Raw genomic sequence first — 15,629 nt, forward strand, 5'->3', positions numbered from 1 at the left:
TTCTAACAGCCGACAGGTGCGGCGGGGAAGGGTGCTACCAGCTGCAGCTTAAGCCGGGGCACGTTTTATTCATGCAGCACGAACGCAGTTCTCAAGCCTTGGATACGGGCCTGGGAGCAGTGTCAGGTTGAAGGCAAGTTTCAGGCAGATGGCTGAGGTTATTTCTTTAAAGCAATTCTCAACAGCTAACATACACAAAGTTGATTAAAAGCAACAAAAGCCATCAGTCACACGCGTAGCTCCCTGGTAGCAATTAATCCATCACGCAACTAATTCAACAGATGTAAAGTTCACTTTCAAGACACAAACAACAATGATTTAAGAATACCTCAAACGCATCTTTTGTACTCAACAGAAAAACTAATGCCACAACAACAGGGCTGGTCACAACAGAAGCAGCTCCACAGAGATAAGCTGAGAAACACTGCTGCCAGTAATCAATTCCAGCTCACACACCACAGCTGGAAGGGGACTGCTTACCAACAGTGCTTTTGAAACAGATTGTTTCATTTCAAGTATTTAAAATGCTCCAAAGCAAGTTCTTTATTGTACAAAGTGCTTTGATACACCACACAAAAATATTTAAAAATACAACCTACTATTTTATCAGTACTTAAAAAAAAAATAAAATAGACCATCTTTAAAATATTTGTACATATATAGAAATAAAATCTCTATTGCCTTAGTCATCCTTGAGTGCATACATGACATCATCCTGGCTGATGTTGAGGCGCACACGCATGTGAAGGTATTTATTGCTGGACTCCAGCAGCAGCAGCCTGCAGGCACCGAGCCTGGCACAAATGGCCAAGATATCTGACACTGTTGGGCTCTGCATGCCCTCCATTCTGCACAGTGATATGTGTTGATGATAGACCTGTTAAAGAAGGAAAAAAAGGTGTTAAAAAAAAGATGTAACTCAAGTTGACCTCCTGCTGCAGTCTATGGGCCAAGGTGAAAAAAGGGAAATTTCCTTCCCTCCTCATCTCTGAATCACAGAATCACCAAGGTTGGAAAAGAGCTATGAGATCACCCAGTCCAACTGTCCACCCATCACCAATAGTTCTCACTCAACCATATCCCTTAATACAAAATCCAAACATTCCTTCAACACCTCCAGAGTTGGTGACTCCACCACCTCCCTGGGCAGCCCATTCCAGCACCTGACCACTCTTTCAGAAAAGTAGTAACGTAGTCTGTCCACAATTCCACTCCATCATTTGTTACTACACCTTCCCTGGACTATGTGGAATGAAGATGATCCAGCAGCCCAAGAGCTGATGTACAGCTCATCGCCCATCTGTCCACTCAGAAGGAACACACAGGGCAAGTGACCAATAAGGAAAAACTAGGGGAAAAAGTATAAGAGATCAGCCTAACAAGATAATCTTTGATGTTCAAGAACAGATTTGCAGATACAGAGGAAAAAAAATTCCTCATGTGAGCCAAACCACTGGTAATGCTAATGTAAGTGCAGGTGTTTCCAATTACAAGTGGTAGCACCAATTATGTTGCACACCTGGGCTGGACAGCCATGTCCCAACTTACCACTGGGACCCAATTTATTATCATATTGTTTTCCACCAGGTTCTAGGAATACAAATCCCAAGCATTTAAACATTTATAGTGTTGCCTGAGAGTTTTTACAGTGCATTCAAATGTACCCCAAAACACTAACATACCTGTTGAACTGTTGCCTCCTCAACTCCCGCCTGACGAAACTCTGCTAAAATTGCTTTAAAAAAGATTTGTTCGTGCAATGAGGCATTCCTGAACATCAAAACAAAATGGGCAAGAATCAGTCTGCAAAGTTCAGAACTCGTGAGCCCTTAGAAAGAAATCTGGGAGGAAAATCACCTGCTAGCAACACTTAAATGCAGAGTATTATCCTACCTGACAGTGGAAATATGCAAGACATTTTGTCAAACAGCCCGTGTTACAACCTGCAACCCTGTACAACCCAGGGTTGTACAACCTGCAACCCTGACAATACTGAGCACTGCATCTCACTCCTTTCACTATCTGTCTGAACAAGACATTTGATTCCATGCAGAATATAAAGCTTAAAGGATCAGTTAAGTGCCACACGGTTTGCTAGTTGTACAGATCCTTGTTTGTTACAAGCATTCGTGTGAGGAATGACATGAGATCAAAAATTAACATGGTAAATCTCTATGAGTTACAGAACTGTGTAATGCCATAATACTGTGAGTGTACTGTGCTGGCAGAACAAGTCTGTGCCTCCTTTAATAATTCTGAACCTCTGAAGCTGAAAAAGGCAGAATCCATATTGAACTCCATACATGCTTTGCAATGTGTTACAGTCAGTTTACATTTATGAATTAACAAATTAACATTTTTCAGACACAATACAGTAAACAGGGACAATCATAACATCTCAAAATCCCTGAGGGAAAGGCTAAAATGGAAACATTTAACTTTAAACAAGAAATTTCTGCACCTTGTTTTCCCATCTTTCATTTCTGTTTTGTATCCCTCTTCTGTGCTGACATTATTGTTTTTAAAATCGTATTTCAGCAGAACACAATGCATTACATGCACTCTAAAGGGAGCGTAAAGATAGACAGAAGGCTTTTGAAAAATAGCACAGTGAAAATGACACAAAAGCAAATAAAAGCCAGAGAAATATTTTTACCTGATTGCTTTTATGTACGGTGATGAAAACATTTCATCTATGGCTTGTGTTATGTGGGCCATCCTGACTATCTCATGAGAACTCTTTTGGCTAGAAAACTCACAGATCTCAGCAGCCCTTCTGCAGATATCAAGGCAACGCCTTGCATCACCAGACAGTGCTGCTACCTGAAAGTAAACATGACAGGTTTGTAAAATATTTCTTTGCTAAACAACTCTCAGCTTGTAGAATCAATAGGCCAGAAAAACAAACAACAGGTGGACTGTGTTATGCAAATCCAGATTTGAAACATTCGTCAAAATTTTGATCTTACTGATCAAAAGCAACTCCCCTACACCCACTAATTTGAGACTGAACTTTTCTTCTAAAACCACAGAAGGTTAGAAAATCTAGGAAATTCAGCATGAACAGTTTAATTCAAAACTTCTCAGAAACATTTTGAGTACCTTAGCACAGTCCACATTCTCACAGCAAAAAAAGCAAAAATTCTGTTTTTCATACACAAAGTAACATTATTTTGAAGAGTTCACAACTACTTGAGATAATGGATTTACACTTGCAAGTGTCCGAAGAACTTTAGGCTTACAAAATTTTTGAAACTAAATACCTCTTAAAACCCCACTTGCAGCTTACAATTTTAATGAAGTTTTCATTAGACCATGCACATATCTTAATTTGAGAAGCTATTGACCCCTAAGGCACTATTTGTTTTTTATACTACAGAGCACACAGACTGGAAACAGAATAGGTTACACTGAGGCCTTGAAAATCTGGAGAAAGACAAAATGAATATGGATATTTTCACTGTTACTGCATACTAGACTTCCCCCACCCCCAAGATCCATCCAATGATTCATTATGCCAAACACTGTAGAAAGCTGACATTGTATCATTAAGTAACCTTCTCAAAGCAGGTGGAAAAAACGGGACACTGCTTTGCATGTTTCCTGCAAAAATGCCATGCATACTTCAAAGAAAGAACAGTGCAGGATCCACTACTGGTGCCTCACTTTGTCCCCACAGCAGAATGTGCACCCACAGAACTGAGATTACTGTTACTGAATTCTTTCACATCCCCATAACTTTCACCTGGCTCAACACAGAGGATAATATTTGTACTATATTTACCTTTCTGGAAACTAGCTGAATTGCATCCTCCTCAAATGCCTTCACACTGTTCAGTCTAGACGAAATAATTTGCTGTAGTTGTTTGTAGGTGTAAGGCTGAAAGGACATTCTGGTGAGACCCTATAGTAAACAATAAAATGCAGTGAGAAGTGCTTGCAGTACTTAAACTATTCAAGCATAGCTTGCATTGTTAGCAGTTACAACTTCTGTGGTTGGAGCAGTCTGTTTCATCTGTTTCTCATTCTTCCCCTCCAAGCTTTGATAAGCTTTAATCTTTTTTTTTCTGCTTTGCATTTGTAAAATAAGTATGCACATCCACCAGTGAAACAGATGGAGTGCAGATCACTGCCCCAGAAGGGCAGAGCTAGTGGTGCATGCTATTAGAATCCAAGTTCTCTTACAAAATTTGTAAATAAACTAGAGCCACCAATATAAGAATCTTTTGATTACTACTGTTTACACTGATTTTTAAGTACAGTAACAGCAGAACCTACCAAAACTATCCACCTCTTCTTTAGCATGTCTATGTGCATGCATACAGTCACACTGTTGACTTAATGTTAGACCTGCAAGTCAACAACCAGCAGTGAACTACAAATCCACCTCTGGCTCAAGCTAATAACAACTGATTTCAGATGAGAAGGCCAATGTACGATTTATATATGATGTACTGTCTTTCACATCCTGCAGGAGGCAAAGCTTTACATCCCTTATGAATTCCTCTCCCTTGACTACATGGATTCTCAGAGCTTCAGCTAATCTGCAGGTTCAGTGAGTGGGAAAAAACAATTCACAGTTACTGTGCCACTATTTTTGAGTCACAGAAGGATGAAGGCAGAGCACTGTTTTCGCAAATCACTTCTTATGGAAGCACTGAAACAAAGACCTAGGACAATGGATTAAACACATGTATAGAGTACATCCAATTTCCTGACCAAAGGTATTGAACAAAAAATCCACCATCTGATTAGAGCAAACAGAGACAAGTAATCTGTGCCAGAAATGAAAGAGGAAATAGCAAGGGAAAACAGAAGGAAATTTCTCTGAACTCTGGAGTAGCAGCTTCACCATGATGCACAGAATTCAATTATACAAAACTTAATATGTTTAAAAAGACATCTGCCTTCTTTTTCTTAATTCATTCTTACAGGAACAGAGTGTTCTTATCTAGCATAACATCTGACCAGTGAGCTGGCTCCTGTGCTTATTTTGCTAAGATTTATATGATCATCTGCCCTACGGAGACAAGAGAGAATTATAATTGTTTATAATTATTTAACTTCTGATGTAACCCACTCTACCTTTCCCTCCCAGATTACTTTTGATTGCATGCAGGACTCAATCAGTTCTTTAAGCTTAGCAACCTAATTGTTAGAGGACATACCAGCCTGCTAGATACTCTGTTCATCATTATTCTCTCTGGCAAGTCCATGGTGTTAGCAATGGCCAGGATGATTAACTTGGAGTGCTTTTGAGTCGGCCAGTCAAATAAGTTGTACATCACATTCTGCTTTCGGGTCCACAGAAGATCAAGCTGAAGAAAAAGATAAGAACCTGACTGAAAAAGAATGTCTTGTAACAGTACAACTTACAGTGAGGTTTGAGAGTTAGTTCTGCCACAAAACACTTCTCACATAATACTGAATAAGGTGTCTCTCTGCATTTCCTTTGCTAATCTGCTAATAGTACTGCATTTTTTGAATTACAGCTCTAATCTCTCTCTGAAAAGTATTCATTACAAACTTAAGCTGCAATTTAAAACGCTAATGTGATATATTACATCCAACAAAATTAAACTACCTAGCCATGCAAAGATCTGAATCATAGCAAAAAAAGAAATTATTACTGAACACAGTACATTCACAGTTTCAAAACTAGATTTTTCATTGTGAATTTTCTCTCCACAAAAAAATGCAGCTTCCAGATAAAATACATGCTCTGAACAGTTCAATCCCATGCTATTTAGGAGCTGACAGCATTCATTATGCCATAAAACCAACATGAAAATAAAGACAAAGAATTTTGGCAACAGGAGACTCACTTATCTACATTCAGTTTCCTAATGAGACTAAGAGGAACTATTTGAGTGCCCTCACTCCAAAGCCTTCTCCTTTAGATCATATATGATATGCTCTAAACACACTGTTCTTCCATTCTCTAAAAACCTTTTTTTTAAATGATACTTTAGGAAAGATTTAGGATAGAGAAGGAAGGATTCCTTGTCCCACCTCATCCACTACCAGCACTGTGGTCTTCCTCTTTGGTCCAGGTGTGCAGAACAGTTTTGCCAACAGCACTGCAGCATGAGCTGCTGTCACCTTCTGACCTGTCAGTAACTGGACAAGAATTAAATTATACTGCAGGTTAATCACACCAAAACTCTGGAAATAGGCAGTTTAACCCTTTGTATGTTTTAACATTCAGAAGTATTGATTGTTAGTTGTCTTGAACCCCATAAAACATTGAGGATCTGAACTTCCCCTTCTTTCAAAGGAGAGCAGCTGAGGAGGCTTTTCTCACCTCTAGAATCTGCACATAAGCTTGGTGAGGATCAGTAAGCTTCATGCCATTGATCTCTATGAACTGGAATGATGGTAGGTCATCATCTTCTGTAGCTCGCTGAAGACAGCGAATCACTTCATGAACAGTTGCAGTTTTACCTGTTCCAGGCACTCCAGAAATATACATACACCTACAAAACAGAACGCCTTTTTAGCAGTTACTAAGAGTAACACTCTTAGTATCAAGAAATTGGAGTTCCTGGACTCTGAGATTGCCTTGAATACCCTTCCCTCTATGTCTCTTCAGGTAATTCCCTACATTCAGTTACTTCATTGCTAATTAGGACATGTCACACATTAGAATATAAGGTTTGTTGGTTTTTTTTTTTAATTATTAAAGTAACTAACAATCTAAAATACTTTAGAAATTCTAATTTTGCTTTGTTAAAAAAATATTCTCCCAGACATCTAAAATTGACTAGGCATTTCTGTCTTAAATTTGAATTTGTACAATAAAGGAAATATATTTACATATTATTTACACACACAACAAGCTCTCAAGGAAAAAAAAACACGCTGGAAAATTCAACTAGGATCTTTACTTCAGTCAAACAAGGATAGCATTTTAAATAAAAGCAGCCTTGATTGACTGACAGTGCACCATAGGTATGTGTGATCTCAGTTACACAGCCTCACCAACGAACTCACCCTCCTGTGCCATCAATAAGTTTGCTTTCCACAAAGTTATAGATATCCTGGAATTCCTCCTCACGACAGGGCAAAGACTCTGGGACAGCAGAAACGTGCAGCCTTTTGATTAAAACAAACAAAGGAGTCAAACAAACCGGAGGCCAAAGAGTTGTATTTTCACAGATCTTCCTGAAGGGCCTTAAGGGGCAAAGCAAATAGCAGGTCCCTCCCACCTCTTCCCTTCACAGCTCTGTGTAGTTCTTAAATCTTACACACTTTAGGTTTGAACACCAATGTCAAGTGTCCAAATGAAACAGTCTAGTCTCTCTAGAGGTTTTAAGCTTTTGAGCTTTAAGATGGCTGAACAATCATCATCATCAAATAGTATGAAATGAGGTATAGTAGGGATAAAAAGAGGTGATAGCTTGTAGGATGGTGCTCATAGTACCAGTAAAATCTACAAGAGAAGATCTTTGCTTTTATTTTTTTGAGTGTTAGAATAAAGACAGATACCTAACTCTGAAGAATTTAGCACTAAGAACTAGTTACAATGACTTGCAATCGTAGAGGTAGTACTATAGCCACCTCTAATTATAGTATTTATTGTCCATTCCTTAGTGTTCCTCTGAAATCAAAATATTACCCATGTTCACTGAATTTATTCAGTCTGGTAAAGGTGACATTACCCTATTTTAGCATTTCCTGCCTTCAGTGAACGTTACCTTAATCTGGCTTCTTCCAGTACACTGGTTGGTTTCTGTGCTGCATGGCTGCGCCTGGGAATTTCAGGAGTTGCATTCCGGGGTGTCCTGGGTGTTCCCAGTAAGGGCTGAGAAGAAAAAATTAGGATCTCAGACAGATGTGCTACATACAGGGATTTCTACCAGAAACAGACCATTCATATAAGCCTCTGAAACGTTGATTATACAAACTTCCTGGAGATGTCAAAGTACAAGGTGAAAGGAGGCACGGTCCTTACAGGAAAGCATTGCCAAAATAAGTCTCATGGTCTTTTTCTTCCTTGAGGAGACAAAGAAACCAGCAGGCAAAATAGCGACACAGACAACTTCACCTTTTGATTTGCTGAAATACTTTAAAGTTCTTTACGTTCTGTAACTCAGTGTTCCAAAGTGACCTGGTTCTCAAGAAAGAGCAAACAACTAGAAACTAATGATCTGTATTTCACTGTCCAAACAAAAAAGCCACGCAGTATCTTATATATTCTTCCTCATTGTGCCTACAAGCTCTAGTTGTGCTAGGATTTCTGTGTTACACTTTACATAAACAGAGGCCGATTTTAATTAGCCCCCCAAAATATCCCCATCCCAAGCCCAGTGGCTGTGACACTATGACAAACTGCTGGCCATCCTGTCTTTAGCACAGCCATAAACACTGCACAGCACAGTCCTGAACTTACAGCTTCCTGCAATATATGAAGATTGCACTGACCAAAGACTATTCAGAAATGGATCATTCTTGGGTACTTAAGTCAGTTGTTCACTGAATTCACATAATATTTGTACAGTAAAAATACTGCTTGCCCAAGAACTGCACAAGCCTAACTACTCACTGAATAACTGACTAATTGCTTTTAATCATAATTCCTACCAGGTTTATTTGAGAGCCTGTAGATCATACTGGGAGAGAAAAAACAGTTTCTGCTCCACTCTTCCACCACTTGTGACTTCACACACCTACCCTATATCTCCTCCCACACTGTCTCATTTTAAGATTCATAATTCATGTACCGCTTTCAGTAGTTTCTCATGTAGAAACAAATCCATCATTTCATTATCTCTTGCCTTCCTTTGAACCAGCATGGAGCTTATTTTTTTTTTTTTTCTTGAGAATAGCGGTTGAGAAACACAGCACCATTCAGGTGTTTCAAACAGTTTCCTCAAATCATCTTAAAAAACCAAACAACTAATTATACCCTAGGGATTCTTCTCTTGTAAAGCTGCCCAGTGATTCACACAAGACTTTCACTTATGTATCACTAGTAGATGACCTGAATCCACAGCCTAAGAACTACTGATTCAGGACATGCTAATGTTCTTCCTCCCTTCCTAATTCTCTCCCCTGTCCTTCCTCAAAGCAAGCCAAGACATTACAGCCACATAACAAACCAACCAACCCAGCACATTCAGCAGTCACTAGTCAGCTCCAGCCTAATCCAACATTTCCTTTGCTTAGGCTGGAGAGTTTTCTGATCAACACTGTTGTAACATTGAGGATAAGCAAGTACTGTATTTTCATACTGAAAATCATACAACCGTTTCATCTAAAGCATAGGAGCTCAGATACTTAACTTTGGCATACAGGCATTGAGCATTAAAAAAAAAAAAAAAAAGGATTAGAAACAATAAAGAAAACCTTTTAAAATGTCAGCAGCTCTAAGGAACCTTACTGTTTTCCTTGGGGTCTTGGCAGGAGTGTGAACTGACGGCTTCCTTGAAGATTTTGGGGTGCTGAACATTCTGCTCGATTTGGTTTTCTTCTCTGGTGTGCAGCCCACATCACTATCTTCTTCCTCACTACTTGAGGAGTAAGAACCATCCGAGCTAGACAGAAAATCCTCTGTCTCCTTTGATTCTAGCATGTTTAATAAGCTATCAGAAAGAAATGACAGTTGTTTTGGGTTTTTTTTTTGCCTTTTTTTTTTTAAATAAACTACATATGACTGCTCACTACAGTGTCATTTGGTACATTTTCAGTTCTTCCTGTAAGGTGCCTATAATCAGCAAGTCAACTTATACTCCACTTCAACCATTAATTTTCCATAGCTATTTAACAGACAAGTATTAAAGGAAGTCAGCTTAATGTTTCTTAATATAAGACAGTTTTTACCCACTCTGCAATATTTCTATTAAGCTATACAAACTCTTGAGGCTTTGAGGTGTCAAAAGACATTTGAACAAGATTGCATGAAAGCAAAAGTTCACCTGATTTGTTCTGCAATGCGAGTGCTTGTCTCCTGTGTACATGTCCTACGAGAACGAGGGGTCACCGCTGGGCTCTGACTCCCCAGCTCCTTATGTCCAGTTAAGCTGTAAAGAACACAGAGCTACTTTTATCTGGACCACACTTGTAATGATGGAGAGGAAGCCCTTTAAACTTCAGGCTCTACTGTTAAGCCTGTGAACTCAATGCAAATACAAAAATAGTTAAGAAAATACTGTTACTTACACTATAGCATCATCTTCCATATTAAGATTCTTGACTTTCTCATTAGAGTCTTCAACCTTCCTATAAGGGGACAGTCTTAACGTATCACTAAACACCTCCTGGTGCTCTGCTGTACCAAACACTGACTCCAGCTTATCATTGGCACAAGCTATTTTTGGTGGCGAGCTTAGAATTTCAGTGAATTTCACTTTTCTTTTAATAGCTGTTGGCTTTAACAGTTGAGAATCATAGACATCATCTAAAAGTTCCAAAACATCCTCTTCCAGGAGTTTGCCTTTCGAAGATCTTGTGGGACCTAGGAATGAAAAGCAAGATTTTGTCAGGCTTTAACATGGATGGTTTGAGTTAGAAGTTTCAGGGAAGACAGTAGTTTCAGCAGACACTGTATGACTCAGAGCTGTAATTTACATGAAACGTGATGGCATTAAGCTTTGTGGACAGAAAACTGAATTACTGGAAAGCATGCATTCCCTCTATGAATACAACAACATAGAAAAGTGAAAAATCAGGTTCTATCACTTCTAACTTCACTCAGCTTTCAGTTTGAATATATGGTCCAAATGTGTTCATTCAGTCAATCCAACGTAAACCTTCTTGTATACCATTAGCCAGAAAAGTAAGGAAAAATAAGGCAGACATTGTGAGGTCAAGATGGAGTCACAATACTACATCCAAAACAACCAAATGGACAGAATACACATACTGACATATACATACTGCTCAAATCTAACTTCTTTCTTGCAGTTGGATTTTTGGTGCCATTATCTATTCTTAGCGAATGTCTCTTCTTAGAAAGGGAAGACTTAGAAGCAGAATGTTTTGATTCTATTTCCATCTCAACATTTTTTGTTTTTGGGGCACTCCAAGCAACCTTCTTGGTCTCTTTTTTCACAGAGGAAGTGATCTCCGAAGGAACAAAAGAGCTGACAGAGTTTGGGATGCCATCTCCTTTCTTGTTAGCTTCATTCAGCATAGAGAACGTGTCTGGGGACAAAACCCTAAAGCATTTCCCATCCCAAGACTGTTTCACGCAGAAGATTTTCTCCTTTTTTAATCTAGTAGGTAGTTCATCCTTCAGACGCAGTGGTATTACCTGAAAAAGGAGAAAAAAATACCAACACATGCATACTGCTAATTTAGCATTCAACCGTTTTCTCTTCACATATCTCATGGCTGGAACTCATGGATCTTCATTAAAAATGGCAACGAGTTCAGCCTACAAAACAATTGGCACAGTGTTACCCTGCTACAGGCCCTGTCAAACCATGACAGGCCTCCATCACATTACTTCCTTCCATGCAATCCTCTAGATGGGCTGGCTGCCCATAACCAAAGTCATTTGGGGATGGAAGAAAGGAGGAGTACTGAGTTTTCAACCATCCTGCACAACTTCATTAGCAATCAAATGCACCTTGCACGTTCAGTTCAGAAGGAAGTGAAGCAGCTGCACTGTTCTGTTTTCCAAATTGTTTGTTTCTTTTTTCCCTCTGCATGTAGATAGGCTGCAGTACGTACCAGCACACTTTCGATGATAGTCTCCACAGCTATGTCAGTGTCATAGCCAGAAACTAGATCAAAAAACACTTCCTGGGAAGAAATCCTTCTTTTAAGCAGTTTCTGCTTATTCTTAGGTACCTCTGTAATATGAGTGAACCACTGCACAACTGCATGCTTCTGCTGAGCCCCTACAAATGAAAAGAAAATGAACACTAAGGATTCTCTCGTGCCACAAATAGTTCTTACCAGACCTTGGTGACTTCAACTAAAATACTGCACAAGACACTTTGCATTTATGTACTGAAAAGCAGTGTTCTTCCTTAACTTTTTACTGAGAAAAAAGTTATAAATTTAGAAAAAAAGAGGATGAAAAATTTTCCAGATGAATGAGGGAGATAAATTAGCTCTAGGTCAAACAGAGTTAAGGCCAAAACTAGAAACTGACAAATGATGCAGAAGTTACAGCTCTCATAGCTCTGGCAAGAAAGTATGCAGACAGTTCTATACTATCAGCAATGCAAATACTTTAGAAGAGTGACATTTAATAACATCAAAGCTCAGGATTCCAATTCATCACTACTGCAGTACCACATTAAGGGCACCACAGCTGTGCCACTGGTTACTGGATGGAATCGCACACTTCTGGTGAACCACAGGGATACCACAGCCACGTTGTTCAGCGCTCGCTAGACAGACGTGGGACAGTCAGGGAAAACTTTGGGCACTACAGCACTTGCTGGGAGTGACTTGGATTAATTTAGAGAAAGATTGAACAACCTGATCCTGGGGAATTTCACTGAGAATTTAAATTTAAAGTGCATCTTCCGTATAGTTCAGTCAAAGAACTAAAGCCTGATCTAAAGAGAGCTGTTTCTAAAGAGCCTTTTATTTTGAAATGTCACATAACAAGTACTTAAGTGCTTTACTCTGGGAGTCAGTCATGTGTGCACAGAAGTAAATTTACAAATGTATGTAGTTATGTAAATGTTAAGAAAATGCCAGCCTTATTTCTTAGAACCCATGCAAGCAGGCTCTTTGTCCAGGAGTTCCACAAAACTCCCGTATCTGTTCCCTCCTCACACACTGGGAAATTCGAAACAAAAATGCCTAGAAATGAGCCACCAAGGATAAAAATCCAACATGGACATAGGTGAGAAAGTAACTGATATGAGACTGTGAGTCTGAGTTGATGATTAACTGATGTCATTGACGAGTTGATATCTGAATTGAGACTGACACAGCTTACGATGATACCTATGCCAAGCCTCAAATCACAGAATTCACTTAGATCAGCTAATCTTTTTCACACAGAGAGTGGTGAGGCACTGGAACAGGCTGCCCAAGGTGGCTGTGGATGTCCCATCCCTGGAGGCATCCAAGGCCAGGCTGGATGTGGCTCTGGGCAGCCTGGTCTGCTGGTTGGCTACCCTGTACATAGCAGGGGGGTTGAAACGAGATGATCTTCGTGGTCCTTCTCAAGCCAAGCCATTCTGTAATAATCTAACATTTCACTGTCACAAAAGAAGAGGTTCCATATTGGCACGCATGCGATCTAACTCCACTAAGCAGTGGACATAAAAGGAGAACTGAGAAATTTCATAACATTACTGCTAATTTCAGGGTTATTTTAAAGATAAACCAGAAATGTTTGCTCACTGACTAACGAACCAGAGAATCCTGCTGTGAAATACCAGAGAAGAAAGTCTGAATAAACGGCATGAGAAAGTTCCTCATGGATAGAGTTAAAAGAAATTTAAAACATAATACAGTTTTTATGCTCCTATTCATATTTTAAGGTGTTCATCTTCAAATGAAAACAAAACCAAGCATCTTTAACGACTCTGTCAAAGACATGGAAAACCTTTTCAAGAAAGATTGATAAATTTCAGTCCAGCATGAAAAGAATATTCAGTTGTTACAATAAATGTGCATTACAAATACGCATCATTCCATGTATTTTTGTTTTGAATGAGAAAACCCACAAAATATTATCAACGCAGATCAAAAGAAACAACAGCTGTTGAAAGAAATGAGGGTTAGCTAATGAATAGTTTCTCATTCAGACTCTACATAGCCTTTGTGCCACTTGCCTGCCATGACTTATCGTTTCATATCTGCCTCTACCTACAAATAAGCAGTATAAGTAGTACGAATAAGAGACAGAAGTGACAAGCCTATTTATTCAGCTGTGTATGTTACACTGAAATCCTTGGTGTCTAATAACACGTAAGTCTCAGGGCTGCAGCACTCTTGTTCCAGTGGGATTCTCCAATATCTAAATGAAGCAAGAGCTCACATTGCCTTCCTCAAGGACTATTTATTCTAGAAGTAAACAAGTAAGCAAAAGACTGTGCCTTTTAAAGCCTTTCAACTGCATTTAGCTATCCAATTTAGATGAAATTGGCACCAAACTTTTAGGGAGAACGTGCATACACAAGCAGTGATCAGCACAGTCCCGTTCCTGTAATAACTTAGAGCAGCAATACAGCATTAATGCTAATCACATCCCCATGGTATAGTTATCTTTAAAGCATTTTAAGATTCCTCATGTAGGAGGTGAGTTTTTATTTCTTACCATCTTCGTACAAATCCAGGAGTTGTGCCACAAAAGGTTGATCTGCATTCTCCCCTTCTATTAGAACAAAGTCACCAAGCTGTATACATCTTTCTGTTTTGCTTCTCTCTGATTTGATAAGAATTCCTCTAGAAAATGATGCAGACAGTTTAACATCCTTTACAACTCACATGCCATCAAATCTGACCTCCTGCCCAACTTAAAGCCACTTATAGCCCCTCCAACAAAGACTAAAGTTTAAAAACAACAACAAAACTTCCCAATTAAAAACCTTCACTTGTATTTTGAATAGGCAGTTAACACTTATTTACAGATTATAATTAAGTGCTTATGCTCAAACACGCAATTTACATTTCAAGAGCTTTATGACAACACTTTCTGTGGTACACACACAATGTCATGACAGTACGACAAAACTACTGTTATTTAGTAATTTTCTCACAGCCCAATTAACCTAAGTGACATCAAAAAGGCAAAGCAAGTGTCACTGCTTACTGCTTACGTCCCCCTAAGAAAAACAGCAACAAACGTTTTTTACTTGTACTGCAGAGTCCTCAGCTTTCTGTCTGAGCTCATGGGCTTTCCATACCAGGAATAAATGATTTTGCTCTGCTGACCGGTGTCCATGATTCCTGAGGAAAAGAATAAGCACATAAGCGAGCAATTATCGCTTATAGCTTAAAAATAAGAGGGGACAACACTCAAGTTTTCCAAACCGCGGGAATGGCCGTCAGTCCCCGGTTCCCCCAAGCGTTGCAGATTAAGACGTAGCCCCAGCTCCCAACCTCAGTCCCCGCCCGCCGCTCGCGTTAAACCGCCGGGGTTAAACCCGCCCTGAGGGCCCCCTTTTCCCTGACAATGCCCTCGCACACCGAAGGCCGTTTGAGCGCTTCTCCTCGCTGGTTTTCGCCCATCTCCCACGAACGCGGCGGGTGAAACAGTCGCGCACGCTTCATCTCCCCTCCCTCTTCCTTTTTTGGCCTCAGAGCCGCCGTCCCCACGGTTGCTTTCCTACCGCCAAACAGCCCGCGTGGCCATGGCGCCGGACGGGGTCGAACCCGCAGAGACCCCGAAGCGCCCTCACAGAACGAGCAACCCAGCCAGCCAGCCAGCCAGCCGCCCGCCCGCTGCCCTCAGGGACCGCAGCCCCACTCACCGCAAAACCTCAGCGATCCCTGCACGCAGCAGCAGCACCAACGGTAGCGCCGCGAGCTCCCGCCACCCCCGCGATAGAATTTCGCGCCAAAGCCCACCCGCAGCCCCGCCCCGCCCCCTCCGCCGCGCGTGCGCACAGAACGGAGAGGACGGGAGAAGGTAGCCAGGCGGTGCCGCCATATTTGAATCTGGAAGGGGTGCCGGAAGTGATGCTCTGCCCAAAAAGAACGTGGCGGGGTGG

The 15,629-nt window shown here is 40.3% G+C and overlaps 1 protein-coding gene across 2 annotated transcripts; it reads right to left on the reverse strand.

Annotated features, from left to right (window-relative positions):
* Positions 1-228: 228 nt before the first annotated feature.
* On the reverse strand, positions 229-15,468 carry ORC1 (origin recognition complex subunit 1). 2 transcript variants are annotated; one of them, XM_042873002.1, is made up of 18 exons: positions 15,390-15,468; positions 14,772-14,865; positions 14,234-14,361; positions 11,677-11,846; positions 10,879-11,254; positions 10,162-10,456; positions 9,918-10,022; positions 9,383-9,584; positions 7,698-7,804; positions 6,994-7,095; positions 6,305-6,476; positions 6,013-6,120; positions 5,169-5,318; positions 3,785-3,904; positions 2,657-2,823; positions 1,683-1,770; positions 1,238-1,348; positions 229-877 (listed from the first exon to the last, which is right to left on the reverse strand). In XM_042873002.1, the coding sequence occupies exons 2-18, from the start codon at positions 14,858-14,860 to the stop codon at positions 683-685; spliced, it is 2,685 nt and encodes an 894-aa protein (XP_042728936.1). In that variant the 5' UTR covers positions 14,861-14,865; positions 15,390-15,468; the 3' UTR covers positions 229-682. The 2 variants fall into 2 exon arrangements, with proteins under 2 accessions (XP_042728936.1, XP_042728937.1); XM_042873003.1 differs by lacking the exons at positions 1,238-1,348; positions 15,390-15,468 and having other exon boundaries at positions 14,772-14,887.
* Positions 15,469-15,629: the final 161 nt, after the last annotated feature.

Source organism: Lagopus leucura, unplaced genomic scaffold, assembly GCF_019238085.1.
Source record: "Lagopus leucura isolate 7727_CA_CO unplaced genomic scaffold, USGS_WTPT01 Super-Scaffold_100009, whole genome shotgun sequence".
NCBI lineage: Eukaryota > Metazoa > Chordata > Aves > Galliformes > Phasianidae > Lagopus > Lagopus leucura.